Genomic DNA, 14,645 nt, shown 5'->3' on the forward strand with positions numbered 1-14,645 from the left:
ACTTTGTCTCATTGTGTCTTTATTTCTCCTGGGTCTTTTACAGAGTTTTCCCCCAACAGTTTTGTACATGTATTAAAGTCTGTCTATTTTACATGAACACAAGCATAAAACAGCTCCAAAAAACACTATGCGATCCATGACTTCAGATCCATGAAATTACTTCAGTCTGGAAAAATGAGCCACTCCCTGTAAATCAGGATGAGGAATTATTGCAACTTCGTCCTCCATTCCCTGCTTTCTTCGGTGGGACGGACCATACAGGCATTGGGATGGAGTAAGAGGAGCCAAAAGGAGTAATGTGCATCCACGGTTATTTCCCGATGTCTCCATCAGATGTCATGGTGGGGCTAATAATTTTGTCGGTAAACAGAAAACGTTTGAGGGAAAGGAGAGTTTCTGTGGGTCGTGAAATAGAAGCTTCAATAAGGAAGCTCTGTAATCATTCATCCGCCTGTCATCTGTCATCATTACTGTAATGCAATCACATTCACAAAATGTGAGAGTTTATAGAATAAAACAATAAAATGTGGGAATAACCATTCGTATCACAAAAGTTAAATTCTAATTCTCAGTTAAATTACAATGAAAGACAATAACAGCAATAAACTCATTTTGTAAACCAAATGTTTTAATGCATGTAAGAGAATGTTTTTGTAAGTGTATATCATTTTAAATTGTTTTAAGGATTTCATCTAAAAACAAATAACAACAAAAAAGTTTTTTCTATAGAAAGCAGGTTTAAGAGACTGAAATTGGTATTATTTTGTATTATTACATATGTTGGAAACAAAAGATAAAGCCTCTACTGTATCATCTTTTTTTTCAGGTAGTGGCACTGTTGTTTTGTTCTGAGGGAAAAAGTTTGAAAATAACATAATTAAATTGTAGGACAACTTAGGATGGAAGGTTGTAGTATAATAATTTGACACTGGTTTGTTGTTCATTTTCAGCCTAGTCCTTGTACCTGAACATTTTCAGAGGATATCCTTTATTTTCTTTTTGTTTTAAATTTAGGTAAACTACTTAATACTGACTTATGAATCATTCAAGGATATAAAGGGCATCTAATTCGAGGGATGGACAAGTATTGTGTTGACACATAACTGAAAAACAGCAACAAAACATATTTTTCATATCTCTTTAGTCTCTATGGAAAATATCAGTAATAATACAGAATGATGACCATCAATTTGTATTTTTGAATCAATATGGGGATTACCTGAGAATTGATAGCCAGAAACCTGAGATATTTCAGCATGGTGTGGAGTTTCACCTAAAAAGATCTGAAGGACAAAAGAATTGTCCGGCCTAAAAACTATCTACAGCAGATGCACAGTATCTGAAAGCAATGTCCTTAAAAAATGGGTACAGTAAAGACCTGACACAGGACCTGAGAGATGCAACTGGCCTTTCAGATAATCCATCTACTGTTCTCTGAAGCTTCAACTGAAGTGGTGTCAGTAGAAAAGATGTTATAAAGAAGCCATTCATAGGGTAAGGGAAACAACAATGTGATCAGTGACCTTTAGGGGATATGGGTTATCATACAGGTGCCAATATGTAGGGACAAAAAGGCCTCTTTCTAGAGGCCGGCCCCTGAGAGGACAGATCTGTCGGACATGGACACTATATATACCGTAGTTAGAGTCTTTTTTCCTTTTTGCATGTAAGAGGAATCCACATACATGTATTAAAGTCTCTCAAACTGACTTAGTGTTCATCTCTTTATTGTTTCAACCTCTACAAAGAAAACACATCATTACTGCAGTCAGTCTGACTAGACACAAAGAAAAGCAGAAAACTTTCCTTTTCTGTTTTCTCCATCACTGCCACAACTGCACACAAGCCCATACTGACTATACACTTATGGCTACTGTTTTTTTTACAACCATGTGACATTTTTTCACAAGTCTGGAAAAATGGCCATTGGTAATTTATTAGAACAGTCTATTTATCTGTATGATTAGGTGTGCTGCACAGTGTGATAAAAGTGATGTTACCTTATCTGCCTTTGAACGGTTTCAAGTTTAATGCATCCAAATAAATTGGCATTTCTTTTTTTTTTAAGACTTACATGTACTGTGTTAGTTCATGTATTCTCCTCCTGTTTGAGACATCTGCCCTTTTTACCTAGCTATAAATAGTTTCACATTTTCAAGACTGTATCATCTTACAATATTATATTTTTATTATATTACAAAGTTAAAGAGTACTGCACTGGATTTGTGTATAATAAAAACAGTGCAGTTAGAGTACAATTACTATTGCAACAATCATTATCTATGACAAGTTAATAAAGAGATTAAAGAGAAAACATATATTAGTATGATTATTAGTGAAATAACAGAACACACTAAATATTGCAGATATTGCACAATAGTCTGCAGGTACATACACTCATTGGTTCTCAGCTGACCCTTTTTTGTTGGTATGTCTGTAAACTCTTTGCCTATTTCATTTTCTCAAAAACAAGGCTTTGAAAGAATAAAAATTGAGCGAACTAGCTCTGTGAATTCAAATTAAGAGAAATATCCACCTACAGTACCTTTAAGCTAGACCACAATATCATTCAGCAATCAAACCTTTGTGTCTAAAGTGAGCTACATCTGAGTGAACAGATCCATATGCCTTCTGATTAACATGTTTCCCTCACAGTAACATGAACACCCACATTTTGCACATATGGTACATCATTATAAATACAGTTATTGGTTTTCTTCAGCTCTGGGTGTTTGTTGTTGGACTGTAGAATTGGGATGTGCAGCTCTGTCCACCTGAGCATACACCGTCTCTGGCTGGGGGATGTTTTCAGTCTTAGTGGATTTTTGTCCAGTGTGAAACTCCACCAAAGCATAAGAAGATGTTGGAGAATTACATGATTCATGTCCTGAGGGAGTCTGATTTTGAGTCTGGCCTTGAGTGACCTCCTGGAAATAAATCAAAAGTGCTTTGTTAGGAAAATGTAATATTTATCTTACATGTTTATACAATAATAACCCAGGAAGAAAATATCACAAACAGTGATGTCTAAATGTGGCAAGAAGAAGCATAAGGTTGGATCTGCATCAGCAGACTAGATGGAACAGTTGGTGTAGAAAGGAGATGGGGTTGATTTCAGAAAGTAGTTTGTGAAACAGTGTTTGCTCATGTATATAGCTGGATGACCTGGATTTCAGTCCAGTTTAAAATAAAAAAGGATTTTGTTCAGGAAACAAAAACGTTTCTTAATAATTTAATTACTCAAAATTAAACCATTTGTACCTACAGTTTGACTAGCAGAGTGGGAGAGTTTCTTTTTAAAAAAAAAAAAATCTATTATGCTTACCTCCGGAACGGCATATATAGTATTTTCCTGGTTCCCTCGTTTACTTTTACCTGTAAGTCAGTCATAGAAAATATAGATTGACTTGCTTGACATTTACATTTTACAGGGGAAATTTCTTTCCCTTATTAAAGTGTTACATTTGCATCTTCTACAAGGTGATTTTTTTAGTACATAAAGAAATTATCTTACTGTAGCCAAACAGAAGTGATATAGTGGACTAATAAAATAACATTTATTCCCGATTTTCTTTGTTAACTCATGCTAGTTACATATAACTTTGATACAATCCTGTTTTGTCAGTAGACTGTAAACAGATCAGTCTGCCCAAAAAAGAAGAAAAAAACCTCATCCCTCTTTGCAGTCAAAGTGATTTTTATATTTTTACAGCTTTTTTTCAGTGTAAAAAAAAAATATGCCTATGGAACCTGTCAGAGTCACACATTAAAAAAAACAACAACAGCAACCATACTATTGTAATAACTACACTGTAGCCCCCACATTGTCACAGAAAATACACTACATATCAATTTAACACTGGCATTTTTCATTTTATATAAATTTAAGTAGTTTGAGGTATATTTATGATATATTTACAGACAACGTACATCTTTACATAAATAATACAAATTTCAATTGTCTCTAATGGGTTGTGGAAGTCAAGATTGCCTTTGAATTGCTGCAACCAACATTACATGACCTCTTAAAGCTAATGAAAACAATGTTTTCTGTTCCAGTGTTTTTGCTTTGTTTTTTTCCCCCTCAGACAATGCTGGTGTGCACAAGGAACACAAAATAAAAAAATAATTGTATAAAGCTTTTGTGCCTGCCCTACAAAAACTTTATACAAATTTGTTGTATTTAAACGGTGTTTGAGAAGGAAGAGCCATCTTGTGGAGCCATGAACTGAATGAATGGGCATAATTACAGTAGAAAATAGCTACTCCCCAGTAGAAGCTTCTGGCTAGGGGACACATGTAAGTGACGGAGCCCAAGAGGATGGCCATCATCCTGCAGTTCTACTGCAGGATGATGAGGAGGGTGTGTGCCATCCGGTCTGTTATTTCTCTGCGAAGTTCAAACACCATCAGCTGAACTACTCTACCATAGAGAAGGAAGCCTTAGCTCTGCTTCTAGCTCTGCAGCATTTCGAAGTGTATGTGGGCTCCAGCGCTTCCCCGGTGACAGTCTTCACAGATAACAATCCCCTCGTTTTTCTGAACCGGATGTACAACCACAACCAACGACTGATGCGCTGGGCACTCCTGGCCCAGGATTATAATCTGGTGATCATACACAAGAAAGGTACTGACAATATAGTGGCTGATGCACTCTCACGCAGCTCGCAATAAGGTGTTGTTGTTGTTTTGGTAGAGCTTTAATGTAAGGGGGGGGAATGTTACATCCTGTGAGGCTGTGGGAGTGTGTGGGTGGGGTGTTTGCCCGCTCTCCCTGCCTCCTCCTCTCTTGCCACTCCTACCCCCTCTGTCTCTCTCACTCTCCTCTCTCCCCAGGACACAGCTGCTTTTGATTAGCCTCGTTTGCCACCTGACTCCAGTCAGCAATCACCTCTGAGGCTATTTAAACTGGGGATGAGCTGTGAGTAGGGTGGTTTTTCACCCTCTGTGGCGCTACACGGTTTTGTGTTAGGTTTTGGACAGACAGCCACCTTCTGACTAGTGAGTAGATGGGCTTGTGGGCCCTGAGAGTGGCTCTCTGTGGTGAGGAGTAGGGTAAGAAGTGTGGGAAGTGCCTCCCTTTTTGTTTAGTAGTCTTCTTGTCTTTTGTTGCTGCGAGTGTTTCCTTTGTTTCTTTGGCATTATTGGTAAAATGGCGTTGCCGGCTCATTAAGTTAATGTAATTTGTAATAAACCTATATCATTTGTAATAAAACTATATTAATACAGAACAACTGTCTGTTTTCCTTTTCATTCTGTTTCTGGACACATTTGTTACTGGTCCCCTCACTCGCATGCCTAGACCCCTGCGGGGGGAACGTAGCAGCAGGTCACTGACTTCCTCTGGCGCTAGAACATTACTGTTGTAAATAGCTTTGTGAAGTTGTATTTTTTTGTACCCCTTTCACTGTGAATATATTGTCTGCTGTGGCAGCCTGGTAGGAGGGGAATGCCTTTTTCATTTGACTGAGTCTTACAGTAAAACCTAGATGCACCCCTATAGAAGAGTGTGCCTGGGGGAGAAACGTGACTGTTTATAAGTAACAAAGCCCCAAGATGTTGGCCACAATGGCAGGTCATAACTTCCTCTGTATCATACCCACATTGAAATTAACTGAATGTTGACAAACAGTCTGGGAGCTAATTTTGAAGATGGTCACTGATTTGGTGCTCTTCGCTGAAGTCTGGCAGCAACGCTGAGCTTCAAAAGTCTGGTGTAAAATATCCTATTGAAGCTAAACATGTTAACTAAAACCAGGGAAGTCTATGCTTTAAGATGTACACTGGCACAGCTGAGGACCACCTTCTCCCTTGTCATTCTTCCTTGTGGTCTTTGACTTTTTCTTTTCTTTCTTTTTTTCTTTTTTTTCTACAGGGGGTAAAGGAAAATAATTTCCTTCTGGGCAATTCCACCATCTTTGTTTTACCATTTCCATGGATTTATTATTATTGTTGTTATTATTAATAATAATATTTACTTAATATTATTATTTATTTATTTATTTTTTAAATCTCCCATTTCAGAGTGAATGAACACAGTTATAAACAGATTCACGCAGAACAGACATAAAGCAGATGTTTACTGTTGCACCAAGTATAATTTAATCTGGACTTCTCTTGTCAATGTGTATGTGTATTTGTATAAAGTGTGTGCTTGAATGCAAAATATAATTTGTGTAGCTTAAGTATAAACAACAACAAAAAACATTGAAACTTACATTTCATGATGACACAAAGTGTAATGGAGAGAGTCAAAAAGAAGAGAACAGAAGTTGAAGCTGCAATTATGGTGGCTCCACTGGAATCTGTAATGAAAGAAAAATATTACACCACAAAAAATCTGAACGGTACAGTACTAGGATTTCTATGCACCCCCCCCCCCGATTTATTACGGCAACAAATATTTTACTGATCACAGCAGTATTGCATGTGACAGTTTGCTTACACACGTTCTTTAAAAATGAAATACGGGTTTGGGGTTTTTTTTGACAACTATTCACAATCATCATTTGAGTCAATGCCACCAAGTACGTTTCATTGGATTGGATTATGGGAGCTACAAAATCCAAAGGTATATAGTCAGACATGGGGAGAACACGCAAACACCACAAAGCAAGTCTTTTAAAAAGTGGTTATTTCAGTGTTTCATTCATTAATAATTTCTCAATATTTTCTCACCTGTCTTTATGTCACAGTAAGATTTGAGCACCTTCATGGTCTGATTCCAGCTCACTTGGTTGCTGTGATTACAGAAAATGGTGTCTTGATGCAGGTAAAATTTTAGAGAGGAGACATTTCCTGTGGTATTCAAATTATTTTTGTCTGCATGAGAGCAGTGTTGGGCATCACACCTAAAACTACTGCTGATGTTAAAGTCCACTGTGCTGCAGGTCACAGTCAGGTTACAGGAGTCTGAGCTCTTGGACACAAGGTGCACTGTGAGGTCAGCAGGAGTCACTCGATCTGGGGAACAAGAGGTGTGAAAGTATTAAAAACAGGCCTATGACGTGTCAACATTTCAAAATAATGAAAAGACAAACCTACCTTGAACTGTGACCTTGTATTCAGCTACCCTTTGCTCTTTTCCGCTGATTGTTACTGCAGTATAATCTCCACTGTCATTGTGTTGTACATTCTTTAATAGCAAAGAGTAATTTTGTCCAAACAACTCAGCCCTTCCTTCATAATTGTCAAACACGACTGGATCATTATTAAAAACATGTTTAGCTATATTGTTACTGTAATTAAATCTCCAGAGAAAATCAGTCTTTTTGTCAAGTTTAACAAATTTCTCTACATCCAGGTGTAAGTCTTTTCCATGCAGCAGAAACACAGGCTGGAGCCCTAAAAGAACAAAAAAAAGAGAGGTAAGCTAAAAAGCAGCTTTATTGCTGCAATTAAACAAAATACAAATTGATGCTGGATGGAAAAAACAAGGCAAACTAATGACTAAAGACAGAAACAACACAGCACAAAAGGAGACTGAGACACACTGTATACACACAGGATAATTAAGGAAAAGGCAACAACTGAGAAAACATCTGAAGCTGATCAGTAGTAATTAGACACCGGAAGTTGAACTGAACCAAAACAACATAAGAGACAAGAGGTCACCAAAATAAAGCAGGAAATGACAAACACTGACCTTGACACAGTCAGAAGACAAAACACGGAGACAAGACTGGGATAATTAGCATCATCTAATGTGGAACCGAGGACTAAAGGCAAAGATAAACACCAAAGCAGCAATATCATACTCAGAGGACTACATACAAGAAATAAATCTCACTGCAAAAACTAAAAGAATATTCCAGAAAAACTCAGAACTGACCATGCTGAACATCAGAATAGTAAACATGTAACTGCAGTCTTCCTAAGTCAAATGAAACTTTTTATTATTTATTTGTTTGATTATTTTTATCATTGTTTAGTCACATCCAACTGCTTTTTGTCTGTGGTGTCTAGAAAATGGTGTGGGCTTCACATAGCAGATAAACCTTTTGTGGGAAGCCTGGTTGTTTTGGAATTACAGGCTCCATCTCACAGTGGTGGTGGACCTTTAATAACTATGAATGAATATATCAAACCACCCAAAACATATCTATCCAGGATTGAGACCAGGAAGCACAGATGCGGTCTTACACATCTCCTCATGAAATACCCAGCAACACCCCATCCCCTCAGAAACCGTCTTTTCACAGACCACAGAAAATGAACCAGAAAAAAAAGGGTTACCCTTATAATTCATAAACAAAAAATATTAAAAAATAATTTCACATACTCCAAAGAAGAAAACTATTATACATGGGTTATTAAATATTCAGTGAAAGTTTATGGTAGTGATTGATTTTAATAATCAAGTGTTACTAACTCCCAAATCCTTAAACCACAGCTGAAAAAGTATATACTGTATATATTGTACATGGGTATTGTATAAACAATTAGGTATATACAATACCCATGTATATTTTCGACACTGACAAGTTTTGGTTTTTACCTCTTTACTGAAATGGCTAAGGAAAAAAAATAATAAAAAGCTCACAGCTATGTCATCATTTGAGGAAATTCATTATAGCACAGAAATGGCACTAATGAGCAATCTTTTGTCCTCTGTGCTTTTCCTGTTAGACTTCACTGCAGCATCCGATACTGCTGATCACAACATCTTACTACAGATATTGGAATACAGCACTGGTATTGCTGAACTGGTTTGAATCATATTTATTTTATATATTAAACATTGGATTAAATTTTAATTGCTATGAACATGATACCCAGTTATTTTCATCAATGAAAGCAGATAACACATCAGGCTAAATTTGGACAAAACTGAGGTTTTTAGTATTTGACCATAAAAATTCAGAAACATAGTGTTTAACCAGATACATATTAAAGATTGGGAGTCTCTTATTTCAACTGTGCAATATTGCTAACATCTATGACATCTTGGGTAATTTTGAATAGTCCGTTTTGCTTAGGAAGGTTCCTGAATGAGTGAAGTGACCTGAGAATCTGTGTGGTGGACATAATAAGAACTGTTTGTTCATATTCTAAGGAACAGAGCTCCAGCACTTCCTTTATTACTTCCTTTAGCAAAGTGGCACAGATTATGCAAACATTACCTATAACTGCATTTTCCGATTCATGTCATGATTTGCTAAATGCTATGAATTTTTAATAACAGCATGTTAAATGAATACTGCTGTAATAATATCTGCTTTTTGTCCAGTTGTTGTTGCATAACGATTTATGTAAGATCTCCACACTGAGATTATGATCTACAACTGATAAAAGTGTAGCCGTAATTTAAGGAGCTCTAGGGGTGACTGTGGCTACAGGTCACATACTAATCGGAAGGTTGGTGGCTCGCTCCTGTCTGCACCAGTCTGCGTGCCAAAAATTATTGGGTAAGATACTAACCCCCCAAGTTTCTCTCCGATGAGTCTGTGTGAATGTTACAGAAGCACTTACATAGAAAGGCATGGAAAAAGTGCTAGTATGAACGGGTGAATGACGCAAATTGTACAAAGTGCTCTTCTGATATAAACTGCTGGGCATTGGGCATGAGGTTCTGAGGACTGAGACTCAGTATTTATAGTTATCTTTATTTGTCATTCAGTCACCGTGTTTATGCTTCCTGTTTTATTTTGCCAGTCCCTTGTCTTGTGTGTGTACTAAAGTCCTCAGATTTCCTTATTTCCATTTTGTGATCTCCCTCATACCTGTGTCCCCAGTGTGTTCTATATTTCCCAGTTATGGTCAGTTTATTTGGACACTTATAACAGTGTTACATGGCAGTACTCACTTTGTAGTGACTGAGATCTGATGAATTCTGCTCTGTTCCAATCAAAATCACAGTATTACTGAGGAGCAGAAATAAATGGAGCTCAAATCTAAACATTCATAATGAGGAATGAGTGAAGAGTTTTAGAATACATGTTTTGGCACCGCGCTCACAGCTTTGATCCCTGAAAGTTGTTCAGAATTTTAGTGTACTGCTCTGAATTCTTGCTATGAATTCTCCTACTCACCTTTCCTTGGTTTCCTTGGTCAAGAAAAGGAGATAGGAAGTAGCTTTTCAAACACATCCCCTGTTTTAGATTGATGCTGAAAAACTATTCATGTTCTAGGATGGACTATTGCAATCCATTATCAAGTTGTTCTAAAAGCTCCCTGAGAAGCCTTCAATTAGTCCAAAACACTGCACCAACACAAACTAAAAGGAGAAGTTATATTTTTTCTATGCAAGTGTCTCTTCATTGCCTTCCTGGTAAATCACAAATTTAGTTTAAAATTCTTCTTCTTACACATAAAAAGTTAAATGATCAGGTCTCATCATCATCATGACTGAAATTACTGGGGGTCTTCCCAAAATGCAATAAGCCTTTCTTCATCAACCTTTTACTCACAATGTGTTTATATACTTCATGTCATTAGCATTTGCCTTGTCTCTACTATAGTTTGAATGTGGATTGTCTACACTTTGATTTATTTTTTTCCTGCTTCTTTTCCCCCCTTTACCCAAAATCTGTCAGATAACTGCCCTGGGTTTGCCTCAGCTGGAGGTCTTTTTAGAGATATGAATGAATATATCTAACCACCCAAACCACATCTATTCAGGGTTGAGACCAGGAAGCAGAGAGGCAGTCTTACATATCTCTCAGCTGCTTTCGTCCTCGTGAAATGCCCAGCAAGACCCCATCCCCACAGAGACCATCTTCTCACAGACCACAGAAGATAAACAAAAACTAAATATTAATTACCCTTAAAATTTATAAATAAAAATGATTGAAAATGATTTCAGTTGCACCAAAGAGGAGAAATGCAGAGCAGCTAGCAAAATGACGTCAGTTATCTTATTAATGGTGCTGGAGCCTCACTGAGTATGAGGCTCCAGTGAGGCTCTGGATCTGGGATTGACTCCTCCATACAATTTAAAAGTAAGAACCTAAAAAGGAAGTGACTTTCCAGCAATGTGGAAGACTGTCTGATAAAATAGTTTACTGTTAAAAAAACATGTAATCATTAATATTCAGATGGAAAGATAAGAAATAATTATTCATTTCTTTTCAGCGCTGTAGCCTTGCTGACAAATACTCAGAGCTCTGTTGAGCCTTGCATTACTTCTGAAATTCATTTATGAATTTCTTTATAAATAAAATGCTACTTATTATAAAAAAATAATAATAATTAATCACAGCCTTCCTACATTTATTAACTTCTGGTATATTTTCAGACTTCTTCTCTTCAATTGATCTCCCTGAGCTATAACCTTAGTAACTGCTGTTTGTTGGACTCCATCCCTACAAACCTGTTCACACAAGTCTTGCCTTTAATTATTGCTTCAGTTTTGGTTTTGGTTTTTTAAATATGATCAATTGATCTTATTCTATGATTTATTTATCACACGCCTTTAAGAGGGCAATTAACCTCATAAAGGTTCTTTTCTTGAAGGCTTATGTAATTAAAATTAATTTGTCATCTTTCTTAAAAAAATAACAAGTTGTTGTAAAACAGCTATGTGATCATTTGCAGAGATTCATCATAACACAAAAATGGCACTAGTGAACGATCGCTTGGCCTCTGTGCTTGTCCTGTTAGACCTCACTGCAGCATCCGATACTGCTGATCACAACATATTACTACAGATATCAGAATATAGGAATAGGTATTGCTGCATTGGGTTTATATTTATTCTGTATATGAAACACTGGATTTATTTTCATTGTCATGAAGATGATACACAGTTATTTTTAATCAATCAAAGCAGATCATATCAACTACTTAAACTACAGGGACAAAACTCAGTTTTTTAAGTATTTGACCAGTAACCTCAGAAAAATGGTGTTTAACCAGTTACATACACTGAACAGGATTACTGTGGTCTTCAGTAACCCAGTAATGCACTATTTAAAAAAAATTGGGACTCCCTTGTTTCATCTATGTGTTATTGCTAAAATAAGAAACATCTTGGGTCATTTCAAATAGTCCATTTTTCTTTAGGAAGGTTGTGGACAATAAGAAGAAGAAGAATTCAACTGTTCAGTTGCTAAGAAAATTACCCTCAGTGCTTTCTTTATTAATTTATTACTTTAGCAATGGATGCACTGTGATCATACTTATGAAATAAGAGGAGAAAATGCAGTCCCATAACTGATAATGATGGACCAGCTGAGCATTCATGAAAATAAATGATTGGACGGTGGCGCAAAGTACACAGATTATTCAAACATTACCTATAACATCATATTCAATTTTATTCCATAACCTGCTAAGTGCTATAAAATTTTAAAAACAATATGTTAAATGAATGCTGCTGTAATAAAATCTGATTTTTGTCCTGTTGTTGTCTTGCATTGAGAAGATTTATGTAAGCTCTCTAAAATGAGATTATGATATTTATTAACTGATCAAAGTGTATTTAAGGCTCAGTATAATTCAGTTTGCATCATCATGAATACATTTTTGCTTCAGGTTAGCTGAGATAAGTGATGGATCGAGAGAAGATCGAGACAGTGAGGCAAATTACTGTGATGCCACAGTCGCAAGGTGATACTAACTGAGAGCCATAACTTAAGGAGAAATAAGATCCAGCCAGTACACTTCAGTAATAACCAGCATTCTGGCGTTAGCAGCACATTACTGACAAAAATTTCAGCAGACCCAATAAGGATGCGTGAGTGAACGCGCTCTCTCTGTCTCTGAAAACAGTGGGGTAATTCAGATCAAGAGAGGATCAATATGTTTTTAACAGAGGGGTAAACCCTTCTGATACAAACTCCTGCGCACTGAGCACTGAGACTCTGGTGGAGCTCAGGATTTGTCCCAAGGACAGCAGCATTATTACAAACTAAGCCACCGTTTAAACCTAACAAGATGACCTGTGCAAAGTGTAGAAGAGGACCAAAAACAATTTAGCATCAGCTCATGAGTCTGCTGTGTGTTGATGAAGATATTAACACTGTGCCTGTCTGACTGGTTATGAATTGGTGGCATAAAAATTATAAGAAAATCTTCTAACAGTCATGCCAGCAAACGTACAGCTGGTTCCACTCTAATGTGTAACAATTCTGAATATTTTTTCAAACACTACAAAGGAAATACCAAAATGTGCAGAAGAAAAAAAAATTATTTCCAACTCTGGTTTCCTCATTGGGTTTTTGCTGTGCAGCAGAAGAAATTCATTTGACACACAGATAAATATAATATACATATATTATGCACAACATACAGCCAGACATATAGATACTGATATGAAACAGAAAAGATTATTTTAATTTTCCTTTTGTCATAAAGTTTATATTTATAGTATTTCCAGTATCTATAACATGCAGAGTTATGATTCTTTTGTGTTGCTACATCAAATTTTAAAGTACATACTACATTTGAACCATTGTATTATTTCAAAGCAATGTTAATACTGAGTAGATTACCCTAGTAAAGCAGTACTGATATGTTATTGACCCCCCCCCCATGCCCCAACAACAAATGTGAGCAGATATTCACACTACTAAATGAAAATCTCAGTAGAAACTACATTTAAATGCATAATACTGAATTTTATTAGGATCATGACTAAAATAAAGGCATTACTGAGAACAGCATTTTTGTCATTTGATTTGTATTGCTAAAAGGTCTTTAAAAATAACAATACATTAGCTGTGGAAAAAAAGAGCAAGTTCTTACCTTGTACTTCTATTATGTAGAGCAAAGAAAAAGCAAACAGGACTACACCACGAGTCATGATTCTCTCAACTGAGCAATGAAGGAAGTAGCATAACAATTTGACAAACCAGACTTCTGGTTCCTGTTAGCTTCTTTTTTCTTTTCTGGGTTGGTTAAATGTTTATTTGTTTTTAGTTTTTATTAAAAATGTTTCAGTAAGAAATAAATAGTTTAAAGAGGCTTTTCAGTCAAAATGTTTTAAAAAGATAAGCAATGAAATGGTTATTTTCAGTGTTTTAATACAATACAAATGTATCTTTGCCATGTGTCAGTGTCAGAAATGGCATCAAAGAGAGACAAAGTCATCCAACTAGATCCACCCACTTTATGTCTGGACTAAAGACAAATGATCATGTTAGCAAAGCTGTGTTTTACAAATGTACAGACTTTCTGACAAAGTGATGTTAGAGTTTCAGTAGGATGCAGCTGAGGTTAACATAGTGTCAGTAAGACTTAAACCTCAACTGCAGTTTCATTTTAAGTCTTACAGTCTAAAAAGATGGTTGCACATGAGCATATAGCTGACTAAGACCTATATACAATCTTTTTAGTTATGTACATCCAATGCCAGAAACGCTGTTTTTTGCTGCCTGTATGTGGATTATGACAAGATCCCCACTCGATCTCTCCGATCCTTTTGTTACTCAGCTGGAAAAATAAACCCTGTTGACTCCAAAACACTTGTGCTGCAACCTGTCGAAGCACGCCGACTTCACCCAATTCTTTAAAGGCAAGAAGTCTTTAAAGAATTGTTAATTTATGTTGTAAATTTATGTTGCATGTAGCACCTTGGTCCTGGAGGAACGTTGTTTCGCTTCACTGTGTACTAACTGTATATGGTTGAAGTGACAATAAAGCCAACTTGACTTGACTTGAAGTCCCTCGGAGCCGGTGAAGTCCAACGTCAACTCTTTATTCAA

At 36.4% G+C, this 14,645-nt stretch overlaps 1 protein-coding gene across 1 annotated transcript; it reads right to left on the reverse strand.

Moving 5' to 3' along the window:
* Positions 1 to 1,797: 1,797 nt before the first annotated feature.
* On the reverse strand, positions 1,798 to 13,744 carry LOC113010766 (uncharacterized). The gene is made up of 7 exons (XM_026149972.1): positions 13,687 to 13,744; positions 7,045 to 7,368; positions 6,852 to 6,963; positions 6,679 to 6,740; positions 6,219 to 6,305; positions 3,326 to 3,375; positions 1,798 to 2,927 (listed from the first exon to the last, which is right to left on the reverse strand). The coding sequence occupies exons 1-7, from the start codon at positions 13,742 to 13,744 to the stop codon at positions 2,706 to 2,708; spliced, it is 915 nt and encodes a 304-aa protein (XP_026005757.1). The 3' UTR covers positions 1,798 to 2,705.
* Between the last annotated feature and the right edge of the window lie 901 nt (positions 13,745 to 14,645).

The sequence above is a fragment of the Astatotilapia calliptera genome, chromosome 18 (assembly GCF_900246225.1).
Source record: "Astatotilapia calliptera chromosome 18, fAstCal1.2, whole genome shotgun sequence".
NCBI lineage: Eukaryota > Metazoa > Chordata > Actinopteri > Cichliformes > Cichlidae > Astatotilapia > Astatotilapia calliptera.

Bases quoted from the DNA above. Each gene is read 5' to 3' on its own strand.
- LOC113010766 (XM_026149972.1), bottom strand. From the start codon at position 13,744: ATGACTCGTGGTGTAGTCCTGTTTGCTTTTTCTTTGCTCTACATAATA. The intron at 7,369-13,686 runs GTAAGAACTTGC...CTTTTTAGCTTA, and splicing joins CTACATAATAGAAGTACAAG to CCTCTCTTTTTTTTGTTCTT. The intron at 6,741-6,851 runs GTGTGATGCCCA...CTGTAATCACAG, and splicing joins AACATCAGCAGTAGTTTTAG to CAACCAAGTGAGCTGGAATC.